Raw genomic sequence first — 20,117 nt, 5'->3', positions numbered from 1 at the left:
GGAATGCAAGCCCGGCAACATGTAGTCAGAGGTCTCCCATACGTACACAGAAAACAGATCATAGCACCGAATGTCTGCTACCCTAACATGAAGCGTTGAAAGGGACAAGACGGTTTATGTCAAAGAGCTGCTATGGTGCATTGTGGTGGCGTTACGATGACATGGGGACTCTGGCTAAGTGGTTATCGTACGCGCTTTTGGTTTGGGAGACTCGGATTCGATTTCCGACTGGGACTCATGTGGTTCGGATAGCACTATAAGCTGTAGGTTCACGTCTCGTATAGTCTTTTTGCTGAAAGGGACGCTAAACCCAAAATCCAATCAAAAATAACAAGGCTCAGAGACTGCATTTGGATTATTTCACATAGGGAAGAATCACCGAGAACTGAAAGAAAAATGAATTGTGGCGAATCTGGTCCAGATTCCGAACCACAGCCAATGCTGTGCGAAGGAAACGTGGTGATAAACCACTGTCAGCTACAACGCCGAACGAACGCTATATTGTGCAACAGGAAAAAAGGGATCGAAGTCAAACAGTACGCACAATTGCAAATACATTTAACTGGAGGTGCAAGGCGCCCAATCTCACACTTCATAGTAGCACTTAGACTACATGAGGCGGTATCTTTGTCCGACGGCTGCTACATTGTTTCGTTGACACTCACACATGAGCGACAGCGTTTGTGGTGGTACATAGAACATCAGGACTGTACCGAGAGGAAGTGGGTCGCGTTCTCTTCTCAGATGACAGTAGATTCAATCTCGGTAGTGATTCTGGACGTAATCATCTGGCGAGAGGTGAGATCACGCAATGAATTTATGAACATGATCGTTTTGGTGATCCAGGTGTTCTTATGTTGACGGCATAATGTTCCATAAGCATACCGGCCTCCAAATCTTTGAACGTGGTATATTCACTGATCAACGTTGTTGTGACACTATACTCTTTGCTCACATGCATCTTCTCAGAGATGCAATCGGCCCCGACTTCTTTATGGATAATAATTTACAACAACATCGAAGAGCGCAGATAGCCTAGCTCTTAGGACAAGACGATTTTCGGCGAATTGATTCTCCTGCCTGAACCCTAAAGTTCAATCGCATCGAGCTTGTTTGAGACCTTGTTCAGATACACCAAGGATCATCCAGCAGTTGTCACCAGCGTTGGTGGAGTAATAGAACTCCCTACCACAACAATTCATTACGAACCTTGTTAGTAGCATGGAAGCACGTTGCAAAGCATTCATCGCTGTCAGTGGTGATCAGAGACCATTGTGAAAACCATTTCACTCCTGTAAGTCGCGGAGAGCATTATGAATCGCGGTTTGTTTGTTAATGTGTCTGCATACAATTGCAGTTTTTGTTCTAATTGTGTTTTTTCTCTGTTTCCTGTGTCATTCTGTAGCACTGCTTTTCATATATGGTTCAAATTTCACCCATCTATGCCGTTTGAGAGTGACGGCATGCGAAAGTTACTTTAGTCCTAAAGTTTTGCACACAAGTGTATTTGTCTTTTAATTGATAAAGAATTTTTGTTTGCATAAATGTAAAAAAAAAAACATATGATAGGTATTCTTACTGGACTAATTAAACCAGATAAGAAATGCCACACTCGAAACTTGGTAAAAACTTTGAAGATAAACGTTTGGTAGACAGTTGCATTTGAAATACTTTAAATGTATTGTCATGTTAATTCTTATTAAGCTTCATAATTTTTTCTTGCTTGACAGGTACAGAAGATTCGACGGAAATAAATACTTCCCCACCATGGATGAAAGAGGATGGTAATAGCAAAAGGAAAACATTTTTCTCGAGAAGATCGCATTTAATGCAAGATAGTATGTCTCGTGTAGATGAAAAACTTGCACCAGGAGATGGCGATAACTTCAGCAAATGTGTTGACGATAGCTTATCTGTACCCTCCACTTTAACTGATAACGCGTGGCAACAAGATTCAAATTCACAGTCACAGTATCATCCCTTGTTTAGTTTAACTTTTTCAACACCATTAAGTCGCACACGGAGTAAAACTTTTGTAACTAGGCGTGAAGCACCAGACAGCAATGAAGAATTCGATATCATGCCTACCCCCAAAGCATTTTTAGAAAATTTGAAATTTGAAGATTCCTTTGAGTGTGATGACAGACCATTGCATATGTGTTTTAAATACATTCAAGGACACACTTACAGTAACATAAATACATATAGTTCACAGGATGAAGCATTTCTTAGCACAATTACAGAAGAAAGCGAGAATCTGTCGAAAGAAAGCGGATATTCAGGGAAAAAAATACAAAATTTTAATGACTTTTTAGACGGCTTAACCTTTTCGCCTCACGAAAGGAACGCCTCCACCATAACCTCCGAGAGTGTCAATCTCCGAGAGGAGCCAGTATCTTTCGTAATTTCACCACCAAAACTTGATAGGCCGAAAGATATTGATAAAGGTTTAGAATTTCAATCGAAGAAAGAGGAACGAATTCTAACGAAAGATTTAAGTAAGACTGAATCCAAAAGACATACAACAACAGTCAACAGCAATGTCGCAAATAAAACAATATACAATCATAACGAGAGTTCCGTGCTAGCAGTACCAGCTCTGCAATTGAAACCAAATCGCAGAGAGTGCGGTCAGGAAAGGTCAATTAAAAGTGCAAGTAAAGTTCAGTCATCAGATAAGCGAAATTACGCAGGTAAGTTTTCATTTTGAATGTACATATATATTTGCTCTCTATCTTTGAGCCAGCGTTTTAAAACCTGTATCGCATCAGTTTAGGACACAGAATCATAGAAATGTGGTGCATACGAGATACGCACCTCAAAATTCTATGCACCTATAATCATAATTTGTCACCGAAGTGAGCTATTTTTTTTGCAACAAAAAATCAGTATAAGCCAGTGCTATTCAACTTGTTTTTCTCGTGTACCCGTAGACAGTTTGCCATCCAATTGTGTACCCCTGAAGCTGTTTAAAAGAAATTAAATCGAAATGAACTTAGTAAACTTAATACACATGTTCTGTTGATTAAAAGGGGGGGGGGCGGTGGCTCAGTGGTAGAGCGTTCACCTCCGGTCCCTGGTTCGATCCCAGCTCGCGCCGTGTGCACTTTGTGGTGGACAAACACCGTACTCGTGGGTTTTCTCTGGGTTCTCCCGTTTCCTCCCACTTTCTTCATTCCACCATTTCACTCATCTCTCATCACATCTCCTTTAGCCTAATCGGCATAAGCGTGGGACGTAAAACTTAAAGATTTCATTTCATTTTCTGTTGATTAAAAAGGGGGATAAACAGAGACCCAAGAAAAGGACAATCAGTGTGCCAATTAAAAGACTATTTACAGAGGGATAAAAGGCATATCCGAAAAATATTAACATGGGAAATTTCAAAACATATGGGAGACATCCAGTTCTACTGAAGGGGATTTTCCCCTCATTATCTCTGATTATTCGCACACGGAGGACAATGTTAAAAATTCAAAAACTAAAAGTAACTTTAGAACTAACCTATTAATGAGATGACTGAGCTTGTTTCCGGGACGCCAACTCCTCGATTCTTGGTCGAATCTTCGAAAAGTGCGAGAATCAGAACTGATTCTGGATTCAAGCAATTTGTGTGCTTCGTTTTTATTGATGTTAACACAGAGAAGCCATTGGGAAAAAATCTCTAACTATGATAATACAATAAATATTGGAAATATGCTTATTTTAGGATTATTTACCTCCAGAAACATCTTCGCGTACCCCCGGTTGAATAGCACTGGTATAAGCTACAAGCTATCATTCTGTTCTCTTCAAAACAACGGTTTTCTTTCGATATCACGTATCTTAGTAAATGTTCAGTGATAAATATAATCTCGCTCGAGAATCAGACCTTTTCCCTTGTAGGTGTATTTTAGGTTCCTAATAATGCAAACCAATCACCTACGGGCTACACACCAAATTACTAGAGACTGGTCATAGAATTGATGACAAAGATACCTTGTGTAGTTCGTGACCAATTTTAACTTCTCATTTTATCCACTGCTTAGCTGTGTTGTCATGTTGGTTTTATTCTTGTCACAGCATTTAGGTTCTATCTTCTTTTCTATCCTGAGGCATATTCACTACTAATTAAGGGATGCCTCACTTGTATTTACCTGTTGCCGAGCTGCCCCGGCAGAAAAGATTAACATGTCTGTTTTAACTAGTCCTTGTGTCAGTGTTGAGTTTGCACATTTCTTACATGCTATGACATTTTTTAAATCCTAAATGGGATGACTCTCTTTATTGTGATATAGCCTGCGCTCTGAATTTATCATTTTCCTGGGATATTGTGCTTCTATTCTTTTTCCTTCCTTCTGTGTGCGTGGGTTTTCTCGGGGTTCTTCCGTTTACTCCCACTTCATTCCACCATTTCGTTCATTTCTCATCACCGTCTCGTTTAGCCTAGCCGACATAATCGTGGGACGTAAAACTTTAACGATTTCATTTTCTTTTTCTTTCCTTGTTTTTAATGTCACAGAAGAATGCAAAATACCTCGGTGTAGACGCGCTCAGCTACATCTTTTTCATAAATCAGTCAGTCTCTTCTTCTAGACGAACTTAAATGTCTAACATTATAGATTAAGTGCTTGCTGACAACTGGAAAAAATGCATCTCTTTTTCCAGTCTAAACTCAGCATAACTTCAAGAAGTCTTCCAGAATTTTAACGAATTAGGACTTGACGTTGCTTACATAAAGTTTCTTGGTGACTTTGAAAAATATGAACCTTTATTTATAATCATCATCGTAGATATTTTGCCATTATTACCAAATCCCTTGCCACAGCAGAGAGGCTTCCATGTTGCATGGTTTTCAGCTTACCTCTTCTTCATGTACGATTTTTCTGTTTTGATACCATCCATCAACTGTTGCCTACTTTGCCTTCTCACACTCTTTCCTGCCATCATACCCTCTAGCACGTCCCTCTTGATAGTTCCTTCTCAGCCTGTCTCAAGCAGTCTCTCTTCTTTTCGGACTACTCCTAAAATTAATTCCTTCCCTACTATTTCTATCACCCTGTTTTAGTTTTTCCCTTCGACTCGTCTATCTCCATTCTTCTTTAACCCCACATTTCCGAAGCTTCCATTTTTTTCCATTGCTTTTGCGTAATGTCCATGTTTCTGCCCTTTAGATGGATATCGCAGAAATAGAAATACAAGCTAGAAACTAGATTCAGTTGGCTAAGGACAGAAGTCAGTGCAGAGTTTTTGTAAACGCGACATTGAACCTCCGGGTTCCATAGGCCGTAGAGTTATATGTAAAAATGCTCTTTTAATGTGTTTTGACCAATAATCTTCTTTCTTACTAAATTCCATGTAAAAGAAAAGAATGAAATAACTTCTCTATTTGAGTATGTGAAATGTAAATAGAAAAAGGAAACTCTAAACTACAATCTCTCCTGATGTTCTTTCAGAAAAGCGGCAGCGTTTCTTTGAAATGATACATGTCATTCATGGTTGGATACCTGTTTCTCGAGTGCTTACCTTAGATACAAATACACGTAATGGTTGAGTTCGCTTGTTCCTATGGTCGACATGCTCATTTTAGGTCTTGAAAAATGAGTTTGATATGCGGTAGAAGCCCATTTTCGGATACCATGCTAAGTTTTAGGCACATGTTTCATATAACCTGGGTGCTCAAAACGAACGTTAAACTTTAAACCATTAAATGACCGAGTAGTGGTTCAGATCTTTTATTATACAGTAGATTGTTTCTTACAGCATCGCTACTGAAAGAACATCAGTAAATGAGGTGTCACTACTGCACATACTTTCAAGCTTATTTGTATTAACACTAATGTGATTTTTATCAATAGTGTGTACATTATATCAGAAGTTTCTACTCTTTTTTACAGCAGGGGGCGCGGTGGCTCAGTGGTAGAGCGTTCACCTCTGGTGCTTGGGGTCCCGGGTTCGATCCCAGCCCCCGCCAAGTGAACTTTGTGGTGGACAAACACCGTGCTCGTGGGTTTTCTCGGGGTTCTCCCGTTTCCTCCCACTTTCTTCATTCCACCATTTCACTCATCTCTCATCATCAGCGTCTCCTTTAGCCTAACCGGCATAACCGTGGGACGTAAAACTCAAAGATTTCATTTCATTTCATTTTCTTTTTTACAGCATCACGATCCGCAGTATATACTGAACCTTCGTGCAGAGTTGTAAAAGACAACTTGACCTTACATGATGGGTCGTTTGTATGTGCTGGTAAAAATTCGTTCACTATGGGAATGTCCACATTGCATAAGCCTGATGACACTTTGTGGACTACATACGAGCTGGACCCGTTTTCTGTTGAGATTTGTACAGATTCTTTGTTGTACAGGTAAGCTTTTTAAGTATTTGAAATAATCCTAATAGTGAACATTGCAATCTTACTGCCTGATTCGGACATTGAAGTCAAATTTGTCACGTTGCAGAGAGACTATAAATACTCGTACATTGGTGTAAGAAAAAAAATTGAATATGTTACGCGAAAGGAGTGTTAAATCTTTTACTTTATTACACATATATTGTCAGCTAATAAGCTCTTATATTTAAGGAAATTTTACTTTTGTCCATAAAGGAGTTAATTATGTTTTTCACTAAGTTTTCATGAAGAATCGAGTTCGTTAGGTTCTGATCAGTCAAGAGTTCAAACACGTTCCATAAGGGAAGACTGGGAAATAAGAAACATACAAAATTAATCTTAGACAGATTTATTTATAACCAGTTGAGAATCCTCCAAGAGCATTGCCAGAACGAACTTTAAAAGAACGGAGAAATGGAGCGAGAAGGATAACTTGATTGTTCCTACAGGTAAAAGTAAATCTTTGTATCCGCATCTTCTATTCTTTCTCGCAAAATATTCTCTCTATGACATGGCTCCTTACATCTCCCGAAATTCGAACTTTTTTGGCCAAAATCTCAGGAACGGTAAGAGTGACGCGAAAAATTCCATCACTTTCTCAGATAGCTTTTGGTGCTCTATCGAATGGAGGGCTTAAAATTGAAAAATATCGCAACTAACAGACACACAAAGAATTCAGTAACGACCGTGTTAAGTTCGTTGGAAATAGGGAACAACTAAGGTTTATCGATAACTCTCTTAATGGTATACATGAGTTAGCTACAGCTAAGAAGGAAATAAGTAAGCAATTTCATTTTCCATCTGGTCCGTTAACCCTCTATTCAAACCAGAAATTATTAAAGTTAGCCATTTTCGGTTTCAACGTTTATCACCATACAACGGAAACTGTAACAGATAGCAAGAAGCAGTTTATTTGCAAACATTTCAGCGTCTCAAGACAACATATTATTACTATCCACAACTCTATTGAAACCGAAAGTGGTTCAGACTTACTATTCCCGTTTTTCAGACTTTCTTCCGGTTTCAATACTGATTTTCGTAGAATAAAAACGGGGAATGCTATCAAGATACGGTTTTGTACAATCGACTCTCTGTTCAAAAAATGGGTTCCATCTGATCCGTTAACCCTTTGTTCAAACTGGAACTTGTTAAAATTAGCTATATTCGGTTTAGGGTTTATCACCATATAACGAAAACTGTAACAGATAGCAAGAAGGTCTTCTGCAAACGATCCAACGACTGAAGGCAACATAACATGACTATCCGGAACACTACCGAAACCAGAAGTGCTTCATATTTACTTTAATTTCCGTGGAGCAAGAACGGTAAATGCTATAAAGATACGGTTTCTTGGAACCGATTCTGCGACCCGAGAATAGATTTAATATCCTTCATTAAAGCTCTATTCAAATCGAAAGGGTTCAAATTAGCAGTTTCCGGTTTCAGCGTCCATTACTAAATAACAAACACTGTAATAGCGAGAAGCGTTTTTTCCCTAATAAATCAACATCTCAAGACATCATATTACTATCGGTAACATTTTACCAAAACCGGAAGTAATTCAGAACTACTATTGTGTGTGGTTTCAATTGTGATTTTCGTAAGCACGCTAAAAGATATGAAGAAGCGGATTTTTGCAATCAATTCACTGTCCCAAGAATAGGTTCCGTCTCCTCCCTTAGCCCTTTATTCAGACCGGAGTTAGTTGAAATAAACGTTTTTTTCGTTTTCAACTCTTATTACCATAAAATAAAAACATTAAGGCATAGCGAGTAATGGATTTTTGATGTGTATTCAGCGTCCAAGGAACAGTCGGTATCTTTTATCGTGTTATTCTGTTGCAGCCAGTAGTAATAGATGTACTATTTCAAGTTTGAGTATTGAATCGTGTAATTTGAAGTCTTAGTTTCATATTGTGGAGCGATAGTCACTTGTTGAACTTAGTCTCTGCAAGGTAGTCTAGGTTTTTGTAAACCGAAAGTGTACCAAAAAGTAGTGAAAACAATCACAACACTAAAAGATTACACTATGAGCCGTTTCAGTAAAACTTGTCAGATGGGGAGAAGTATGAGAAAAGAAGAATTAAAATAAAAATGGATCAAAAGATTGCGATCTTGACCAAGAATTAGTTTTTGAATCAAGGGCCACAAAATTTTTGAACGACCTCTAAATAGAGTTCCCGTATTTTGTACGGAATTAGACACTATATGTAGTTCTCCAGATATAAGGCCTACAAGAATTTTTTTGATTGAAATGTATTGGATCTTTTGATCCAACAAAAGAGAAAGAAGATAGGAAATAGTGAAGATTCCAGGTTGGCGCCATGTTGGAATGCAGGATTGCATGTTCGATTGATAGTATTACCAGATTGTAAGCAAATGGAGTTGAGTGGAGGAAAATAAGAGTAATGGGACGGATGGTTCAATAGGAGTGCATGAAAGTGAAAGAATAATAAAGGAAGTTAAAATGTGTTTCAGGGGAAAGGGTTTAAAAACTAGAAGTTAATGAAGAAATTAACAGAATAAACCTAAATACAAGTCACATGTGCTTCCGAGCTTAGATGATAGTATTTAATTAACTATTTTATATTTCATGACCTGTAGGTATGATGATCTGCATTGTGATCTATCTTCTTTGTCCGTGATAATCGCACACACTTTTAAGGACCATTTCACTCCTTCTGTAGTGTCAGGAGGCATCGTGAGTTGCAGTGCTTCCTGTATGAAGTTTCTGTAAATTTGAACAATGTGAGGGGATATGGTTGCACGGTAGCAGAGGGGTCACCTCTGGTGCGAGGGTTCTTCGTACGATCTCAGGCTACATGAGCTCGTAGTAGTCAACATCGCAACCGTAGATTTTCTTGGTTTTCCATTTTCCTCCGAATTTCTCATTCCACCAATTATTTGATAATTCGTTGATCATCCGTATCCTTTAGTCTACGTGGGATGTTTAGTTACAAATTTCAGTCTTTGAATAATGCGAATTTGTCGAAAAGTTCATTTTCACTGTTAATTTTTTCTGTTTATTTTTCAGTAAACTTTGCTGTTCTTACAACTGGCTTTCTGCACAGGAAAACCTGATAATTAAGTGGCTGAATTGTTTTCTAGCTCAGTCTATAGGACATGATGATATGAAGTTGCCGCAAGGTATTAATTTCTTTTGTTACCTTTACTAGATATTTAATTTCTTTAATGGTGATACGAGATTGTCATACTGCTTGAAACAATGTCAATGACAGAAAGAAACTGTTTAAAATGTTGAACTGGTATAAATGCTCTCTCTCTCTCTCTCTCTCTATATATATATATATATATATATATATATATATATATATATATATATATATATATATATATATATATATAGAGAGAGAGAGAGAGAGAGAGAGAGAGAGAGAGAGAGAGAGAGAGAGAGAGAGAGAGAGAGAGAGAGAGAGAGAGAGAGAGTGTCCTAAACATGGCGTACACGGACTACAGAGCACTATTCTACGTGTGAAAGTGAAAAATGTGTATAATTGTATACCTCTCGGGTCCTTGTCTGGAGACGCGCATCGCACTATGTGGCAACGTCTAAGATATAGAACCATTCAGTGAATCTACCAATCCGTCCAGCAGTTACATACAGAGATTTTCCTACACCACTCTAACATCCCTCAACACTCCTTTAAACTTCATTCTTTCATTTATTTCGTCTTTTTAGTCATACATATTGCACGATTACGTGCGTATGAATAAGACTCGTCAAAGATACAAATATATAAAATACGTAGTAATGACAAATACATACCTATTGAATTAAACTACTATGCTACATCTACGATATAAAAGCAGTACAAAACAATATATATTTCCAAAACTATCAATAGACAAATTCACTTACATATCTAAAAATTCATTTACACAATAAAAGCAATGCTGAAACAGATATGTTTTCGTTAACCTCTTGAACTTTCCTTTTTGTTCTGTCCTTCGAATATACTGAGGAAGTTTATTGTACAATATGATACCCATAAACATTGGATTCCTTTCATATAACTTAGTGCAGTGCTGTTTGCTGGGAATTTTATCCTTACGCCTAGTATCATATTTATGTGTGGATGGTGTGTTAAATTGATCCTAAATATTTGAAAGTATTCACTTTATCAAAAGTATTATTTAATATTTTAACGCCTCCACAATTTGCCGTATTACGGTCCCGACGCACTTCCATGTATTTAGTTTTCTCTGCATTTACTTCTAAACCCATGTCCCTGCAAGCGAAAATCATATTCACGAAGAAATTAAATGTCGACTAAAAGCAGGGAATTCGTGTTACTATTCGGTTCAAAATCTCTTGTCGTCGCGAATTCTGTCGAGGAATTTGAAGCTTAAAATATATAAAACGATAATCATGCCTGTTGTTCTGTATGGTTGCGAAACATGGTCGCTTACTCTGAGGGAAGAACATAGACTGAAAGTATTTGAGAACAGGATCCTGAGAAGAATATTCGGACCCAAGAAGAACGAGAATGGGGAATGGCGGAAGCTTCATAACGAGGAACTACATAGTTTATACGGTTTACCCAACATTGTTAGGGTCGTCAAGTCTAGGAGGCTTAGGTGGGCAGGTCATGTAGCTAGAATGGAAGAAAGTAGAAACGCTTTTAAAGTCTTGACTGGTAGACCCATAGGAAAACGACCATTAGGAAGACCTAGGCGCAGATGGGAGGATAATATTAAGATGGATCTCGCAGAGATAGGAATACAAAGTAGAAACTGGATCCAATTAGCTAAGAATAGAAGTCAGTGGAGAGCTTTTGTGAACGCGGCACTGAACCTCCGGGTTCCATAGGCCATAGAGTTAGTTAGTTTAGTTTGGTGTGTTAAATTAGTCGATGTTGTTTTTGACAAAGAGCAGCAGTCAAAATATGTAAAGAGAGGGTAAAAGCAAAATTTTAAATTCCTTAAATATTGGCCTACGTGTGTTGTTTATTTTGGCCTCTGCTATAGTTCTTAAGTCTTTTTTGAATCACGAACAACATATTACTTTTTTCGAGAATTTCTCGAGAAGATTATGCCATATGTAAGTAAAGACTGGAAGAGCCCGAAATATAAGTTACGAATCGTGCCTAGTTGTAAAACATATTTGATTGATTTTAATGCATAGAGCATTTTATTGAGTTTTTTGGGCTATGTAAGTACTTTCTGGAGAATCTGCCAGCACAAGATAAAGCATGTCATGAAAATGATCGTTACGGAAGGATTAAACTCTTTCTGAAAGACAAATTGTTTGAAACCAAACTGCATTGCATCATTTGTATATAAGTTATTTTTGCAATTTTAGATACTTATAAACACTTATTTTCTGATGCAGATCCTTTTTACGCTTTCTTTATGGTCGTTGCTTACAAGTAAAGGGTCCAAATGCATGAATCGAGTTGCGGGATGGGACATAGTGCACTTGATAGAAAATGTGAAAATACTGGGTGAGTCAAAAGTTTTTGGACACCTGCATAAGTTTGAAAATGGACGGGAAAAGTAAAAACTGATGATGGGAACAGAGGTTTGATGAGGGGCCGCAACTTTTGGAGTATATGTCATTCATGGCCGCCATCTTGAAATCCGCCATTTTGGATTCTTCATTTTTTTAAAATGAGAATGGGGGTGTATGAAACATCAAATAACACTAGCTTGAGCTCAGGAATTTAGTGATGTAATTTGTTTTTTTTTTTCTATCTTGTACACTTTAGAAGTTATTAATGTTCAAAAGTGGGAAATTACCTTGATACTGACCCAGTTCTCTCTTTGTTCCAGGTGATCTAAAATGGGTCTGACACGTGAACAGAAGATCGAAATCATCCTTATATATCGCACAGCACGATGGCTCACGTGATTACAAAATTCCGGGAGACGGGCTCTGTTCAAGATAGGGCACGTAGTGGGCGACCAAAGACTGCCTCTAATGAGGAAACTGCAACGGCGGTTGTTGCGTCGTTTGTGAAAAGTCCTAAACGAAGTACCCGTCGTGTGTCCCTAGCATGCGCAATAAGCCAATCCTCCGTTGTCCGGATATTGCACGCCAATCAGTGGCATCCTTACAAGCTGCACATGCAACATAAACTGAACGAGAATGACCCTGATCGCCGGTTGGAGTTCTGCATGTAGGCTACTGAACAACACGAACTGGATCCTGCGTTTGCCAAGGGCATACTGTTCAACGACGAGGCGTATTTCACTTTGAACGGGGAGGTTAATCGACATACTTGTCGATACTGGTATGACGCAAATCCGAACTGGGTTGACCCGAGTCGAGAACATAGTCCAGCGAAGGTGATGGTGTGGTGTGGAATATGGGACACCCGCATCATTGGGCCATTTTTCATTTACAACACCTTAACTGCACCACAGTATCTGATGCTGTTGCAGGACCTTGTGTTTCCTGCCACACTGAACGCTGACGGCATTTTCCCATCTTATTTTCAGCACGATGGAGCCCTTCCACACTATGGACTTGGTGTCCGTGAATGGTTGGGTGAACAACTGCCAGGGAAGTGGATTGGTCGCCGTGGTCCCGTGGAGTGGCCACCCAGATCCCCTGACTTAACGCACCTTGATTTTTATCTATAGTGACATCTTAAGCAGATAGTGTATGCTGAGACAATCCGTGATTTGAGACACCTGGAGGAACGCATTCAACAAGCCTGCGACCAAATTTCAGGAGACATTCTCCTCCGTGTTCAGTCAGAGTGGTTGTGGCGACTACAGTTGTGCATTGAACGGGATGGATAACACGTAGAACATGTGTTGTAGCATTCAGTATCAAGGTAATTTCCCACCTTTGAACATTAATAACTTCTAAACTGTACAAGATAGAAAAAAAAAAACAAATTACACCACTAAATTCCTGAGCTCAAGCTAGTGTTATTTGATGTGTCATACACCTCCCTTCCCATTTAAAAAAAAATACTTGAATCCAAAATGGCGGATTTCAAGATGGCGGCCATGAATGACATACACTCCAAAAGTTGCGGCCCCTCATCAAACCTCTGTTCCCATCATCAGTTTTTATTTTTCCCGTCGATTTTTCAAACTTATGCATGTGTCCAAGAACTTTTGACTCACCCTGTATATGTATGTGCAAAGTTATAGCAGCTGAGCGTAATAAGAAACGGAGGGAGAGGGGACCAAAGTAGTTGTGAGAAGAGCTATGCTGTGTTATGGAAATACATCAAATAAACTATTGAATCATAGAAATAATGAAAGATAGAGAATGAAAATGGTGGTAATTTCACATATTGGCAAAAAAGAATGAACGGAGTAGATCACGAACCTCCACCGCCATCTTGAAACCCGCTATTTTGAAATATATGATATTTTTTTTAAAATGAAAAGGTAGTCATGTGATATATCAATTAAGGCTACCATGTTCTCAAAAAGTCAATTATGAAATTTAATGATCATTAACTGTACTTATTTGTAAGATTTAGGATAATCTTTATAGTCACTTACGAAAATCTAGGAGATTGTACTCGTATGTTGAATGTTTCGATTATTACGAAAACATATAAGTTGAAGATATCTACAAGCCAAGAAAACTAACAGTGAAATTTGATATCCAAGTTATATATTATTACATTATTATTTATGATACTACTTCCAATTTGCTTCATATAGTGCCGAAGAGAAGTGTTCCGATCTGGAAGAACCGCTTCCGCCTGTTTTTTGTCTGTTTGTTTTTTGCGCTTTTGATCGAAAACAATGTGGAGTTTATATAGCTACTTTTGTTAAATGACATACTTACTAATATAGACCATAACACAATAAAATCTGATAGATTGAATGCACTTATTACGTACTGTACGTAAACCACTATTTTCTTCACCACTTCTATATTTTTCACTCAATTTTCTTTGTCTATCTTCGTAAGCAACAGCAACTTGGGACGAGCGTAGCATGTGATACCTATATGAACAGTGGACTATTGCAGTCGAATACAGCAATGAAGTTGTAGCCGAAAATAAGTTATCCGGTGAGGTGGCTTTCTCGCGTGTCTATCGTGTCGCATTATGTTTAATTGGTATGTTTGAAATGTGAAGATGCGATTATTCTGACAATGTTGGTTCGCGAGTTCGGTTCCTGCAATGATGATCCATCGTCGGAGGAATACAGTGTGTTAGAAAGAATTAAAAGTTGTTGGAAGAAAATGAATGTGTAGTAAATGATACACAAACATTGGTGATCGATGACGACTTGCAACCAGATGAAGATGGTGATGATATTGATAATACGCTGTACCAATAATTATTTAGAAGAGCAAGAAAACGTTTCTAAATTAGAATCATCCCACGTTGCTATTGCTTAAGAAAATGGACAAAGAAAGTTAAGTGAAAAATATAGAAGTAGTAAAAAAAATAGTGGCCGTACAGTACGTAATAATTGCGTTCCAAATGTATCAGATTTTATTGCGTTATGGTCTATATTAGTTTGTATGTCATTTAACAAAAGGTAGCTATATGAACTCCACATTGTTTTCGATCAAAAGCGCAAAAAGCAAACAAAAACAGGCGGAAGTAGTTCTTCCAGATCGGAACACTTCTCTTCGGCACTATATGAAGCAAATTGGAAGTAATGTCATAAATAATAATGTAATAATAAACAACTTGGATTTCAAATTTCACTGTTAGTTTCCTTGGCTTGTAGATATGTTACATGTGTTTTCGTAATAATTCGAACTTTTAACATACGAGTATCAGTCGCCAAGATTTTCACAAACAACTATAAAGATGAACCTAAATCTAAAGTACAGATAACGATCATTAAAGTCCATAATTGACTTTTTGAGAACATGGTAGCCTTAATTGATATATCTCATAACTACCTTTCCATTTCAAAAAATATCACATATTTCAAATGGCGGGTTTCAAGATGGCGGCGGAGGTTCGTGAACTACTGTTTATTCTTCTTTTGCCAATATGTGAAATTACCACCATATGCATTGTCTATCTTTCACTATTTTCACGATTCAAGAGTTTATTTAATGTATTTCTATAACACAGCATAGCCCTTCTCCCACCAACTTTGACCCCCTCCTTATCCGTTTCTTATGGCGCTCAGCCACTATAACTTTGCACATACATATATTTTCACATCCTCTATCAGATGCACTATGTCTCATCCCGCAACTCGATTCATCCATTTGGACCCTTCACTTGTTAGTACTGGTAAGCCACGTACGAAAACACTAAGAAAGTCGTATAAAATTTTGCCACTACATTATTAGTTATATTTAAAGTAGAATGTATGTTCATATAACAATTGGGGTAATTTGCATGTGATTTTTTTTAATTCTACCTATTGAAGTGTTTCTTCCAATATGTAGAAATATTGTTACATGAGTTTCCTTGTTCCTTGTTCTTTCATAATGTTCCAAATGCACAAATGTTTCTTCAAAATGTTGCAGGAAATAATTGAAATATTCCTTTTTCACAGCTTCACGAAACCTCCTATATATATATATATATATATATATATATATATATATATATATATATAATTTCATTAGCATTGGAAAGCCTGAAATACCTAAACTGTGGAAACCTCTTTGCTAGAGAAAAACTCTACTTTTTAGTTCTTTTAATAAAATTTTTGTCAAACAAAATGCAACTAAATATATTAACAAATGAATATGGCTATATTTTAGAAATACAATAGGCACTGACTATCCGAACACTTCTCTAAAACAAACAGGAACAATCAAATCTGTAAATAAAGAACTTTGAAAAAAAAAGAACTTGAATTATTTGAATTGAGTTACAATCGATTGCGCTTAGCATCTGAAAGTATTTTGCAATAAATGAGTAGCAGCAGTAAATAACTTGTTTTATCTTACCAAATGGACCTACATCTTAAATGCTCTACTGGCTGTATTATAAATGTTTTGTTTTATGGATACGTAACTTTGTACATATTTTCATAAAAGTGATTGTACTTTCTACCTGTTCTCTGCCAATAGCAACTGTATGAATTTATGACGCAAAACTGGTATACAGAACAACTAAAACCACTTACTTAAAATGTGATGTTTCGCAGGGCCCTGTATGTGAAGGACGCACTGTAACCTTCACGGGTTCTTTACCAAAAGTAACTGTACGTATTATACAGAACTGTGGTGTACATATTATATATATATATATATATATATATATATATATATATATATATATATATATATATATATATATATATATATATATATATATATATATATATATAATACACCCTGTTTCAAAAAGAATATACGTATTTCGAATGCATATATTTATTAAACTTTAAGACATATGAAACTTTTCACACATATTTACGAACCTCTTAAGTTAAAATTACAGTTCAAAGTTCAAATTACAGATGTTCAATATGTCCTCCATCAGCGACAAGAACAATATCACATCGATACTCAAATTCCTCCCATACTCGGGCAAGCATGTCCTGCGTCACTGATGTAATGGCACCACGGATCCGATTCTTCAACTCTTCCAGGTTCTGTGGGATTGGTGGTACATAAACGTTATCTTTAACGAAACCCCACAGGATGAAGTCACAGGGTGACAAATCCGGTGACCGTGGAGGCCAGCTGAGACATGCTAAGTCGCCAGCTCCTTGACGACCAATCCAACGGTTCGGTAGAGTTTCATTCAGATACTCACGCACTTGTCGACTCCAGTGAGGGGGTGCCCCGTCTTGTTGAAAAATGAAGTTGTCTTCGTGCAGCCTCGGAAACAACCAGTTTCGTAACAGCGAGATACTGCTGACTGTTAACCGTGTTTCCATTAAAGAAGAATGGGCCGTAAACAGATGATCGGGATATCGCAAAAAACACATGGACTTTGGGCGAATCTCGTACATGTTCAATGACTGCATGTGGGTTCTGTAGGCCCCAAATTCGAACATTTTGTTTGTTTACCTTACCATTAACATGGAAAGTCGCTTCACCACTGAACACGATGCGTTGTGCAAAGGTGTTATCATTGTCAATAGCATCCAGAATCTCGTTACAAAATGCCACACGTTTACGTTTGTCATGAGGACGCAGAGCTTGTAACAGCTGTAACTTGTACGGCTTCATAACCAACCGACGTCTCAAAACACGCCAAATTGTTGTTATCGGCACTTGTAACTCCCGACTGGCACGACGAGTTGATTTTGAAGGACTACGTTGGAAAGCAGTTTGAATTCGTGCAACATTTTTTTCAGGAACACGAGGGTGGCCAGGACTCTTTCCTTTACATACACATCCTGTATCTACAAACTGTCGATACCATCTGCAATTCAGAATCCTAAGGCACTCACGCAACAATTTTTATAGAGGGAGTTTGGGTAAGGACGAGTACTCACCAACTCCCTCTATAAAAAAAAACTGTTGCAGAAGTACCGCAGGATTCTGAAACACGTATATTTAGATAGGGCAAATACTAGTTCTTAAGTGAAGTCTTGACCTGACTAGGGTACGTCCCATAGTATTGGAGCTATGGACCTTTAAAGTTTATTTTTTCATGTTTTCGGCAGCCTATAACCCCGAAATTAATGTTTGTGCACCCAGGTTGGTGTATACTTTTTGTCTTATATTGGTGTCAGGATTCACCTCCCAAACAGTCAGTGTTGTTTTGAAACACCCTGTATATTTACCATATCCATCCGTTCGTCCGGGGGACAAAAAATGTCGAGCAATACTTGGGGAATCATTACCAAACTTGATCAGTGTGTAGTGTGTCAAAAGTTAGGATTCGAATTAGTTTTCGGAACCAGACTTCAAACCGGAAGTGATAGAAGTTAACCATTTCCGGTTTTTTGCAACAACTGTAGTGGATAGAGAGAGGGGGGTTTTTTGCAGTGAATTGGAGTCCCAAGAATAAATTTCGTATTCATCCCTAAAGGTCTATTGAAACCGGAAGTAGTTGAAATCCATGACAATTTCCGGTTATTAGGATTATAAATTAGATTTCTGGGCTTTCGGGACCTATGACCATGTTGGCTTGTCACACATAATGGATCACGTCCCACGGGGATCACACTATCCGAGGAAAGGGAAGGAAGTGGCTTAGGACCTGTATGTTAGGTACCATCCCGACATTTGCTTGGTGTGAATGAGGGGAAACCTCACTCAGAATGGCTGGCCTGAAAAAGCTTTTACACTTTTTCGACCGAGTGTCCCCACCGTACATCTTCCGGGTTTAATATTGATCTACATATAGCAAAAACGATAATAGCGAGTTTTTTGTTTTGTTTTTTAAATGGATTTAACCTTCCAAGAATAGGTATCACTTTCTCTTAACCCGTATTCAAACCGGGAGTGGAAGGAACCAACCACTTCCGGTTTAACATTGATCGCCATAGGATAAAAAGGTAGATAGGTAACAAAAAGCTGTTTTTTTGTAATCAATGAAGTGTCCCAAAAATATATTCTATATCCACTCTAATGTCTCTATTAAACTCGAAAGTGAGAACAATCAACTACTTCCACTTTTAATGTTAACTTTGATCGTTAAAGAGTAAAAACGTAATAGAAAGTAAGAAGCGGTTTTCTGCAATCAATTAAAAGTCCTAAGAACATATTCCATCCCCACTCTAATCTTCGTATTAAAACCGGAAGTGGTAAAAATGAACCACTTCCGATTACAATAGAATAAGAAAAGCTAGCGAGAAACTGTTTTCTGTAACCAATTAAGCGTCCCAATCTCTCTACTGGAACCTGAAGTGGCATAAATATACCATCACTTCCGGTTTTAATAATAAAGTATGACCATAAAAAATAAAACAACTAGACATGACACTGCTACCTGTTAGTAACATATTTTTCATTTTATAAATTCAACAGCTATAATCCGAGAATAATAGAGCTTCAGTAAGTTTTCAGAATAAAGCTAATAAAACATCCGAAGTCCTTGTAGTTAACTAAGTCACTCTAATTCTACGCAAGAGATATAATATAGGGTGATGTACAAACTCAGGGAGGTGATTCGTGACATGAAAAGAACACAAAAAGGCGTCTTGCATGTTGCCGAATTCCGCGTTGTATATATATATATATATATATATATATATATATATATATATATATATATATATATATATATATATATATATATATATAAAATAAAATGTCTGAAATGCTTGTAGTAAACTAAATTTCACTCATTCTGGGTTATATTTTGTTATCTAATTTTGAATCTTCCTTGTTGCTTATAAGGTGATTTTGACTAGTGAATACTTATCTCTTCACCTTAGTGCTTCTGGTCACCAGTTAGACTTCCTGTTGAAGTAAGATGCATTATTTCATTTAAAGTAAAATGCATTGATAGTTGTACACTCCATTTTAGTACTTCCATCTTGAGCCTTATACATAAGGAAAAATAATAAATGTATTTGTTATTGCAGTGTATGCTTCAGAAGCGTGTGAAACAAGTTGTCGGGAAGGTACAAGTAATGCTGATTCATCCAGAGAATCCTGTGTGAAACTTACTTTCGATGAGTTGTTAGCTGTTCGTCGTGAATCGTGTTCACTTTTTCAATCTGGGAACATATCTAAAGTCCACCGTAATGTGGTATTTTTTGTTGATGATAACAAGGTATTCATTCGAGAAGACAGAGACCTTCACGCTGACATTGGTAAGTATTACAAGTGTAAGTAGCAAAATTGTGCACATTTCCTTAGTAATATTGATATTTTAACGTAATGAACATACAGGCTTTAAGTAGTTTAGATACGTGCGTATTTA

General features: G+C 37.5%; 1 protein-coding gene across 1 annotated transcript in view; it reads left to right on the top strand.

The window, feature by feature from the left end:
* The window catches only part of asp (microtubule assembly factor abnormal spindle), a 121,068-nt gene that overhangs the window by 50,591 nt on the left and 50,360 nt on the right, over positions 1-20,117 (top strand). The window contains exons 6-9 of the mRNA XM_081743503.1: positions 1,731-2,693; positions 6,139-6,343; positions 9,401-9,513; positions 19,777-20,007. Coding sequence (XP_081599629.1) covers positions 1,731-2,693; positions 6,139-6,343; positions 9,401-9,513; positions 19,777-20,007 — 1,512 coding nt within the window. The remainder of the gene's footprint in view (positions 1-1,730; positions 2,694-6,138; positions 6,344-9,400; positions 9,514-19,776; positions 20,008-20,117) is intronic.

The sequence above is a fragment of the Thermobia domestica genome, chromosome 17 (assembly GCF_964235325.1).
Source record: "Thermobia domestica chromosome 17, izTheDome1.hap1.1, whole genome shotgun sequence".
Lineage (NCBI taxonomy): Eukaryota > Metazoa > Arthropoda > Insecta > Zygentoma > Lepismatidae > Thermobia > Thermobia domestica.
Note: the sequence above shows the minus strand (reverse complement) of the source record. Positions and strands in the feature narration are given on the sequence as shown.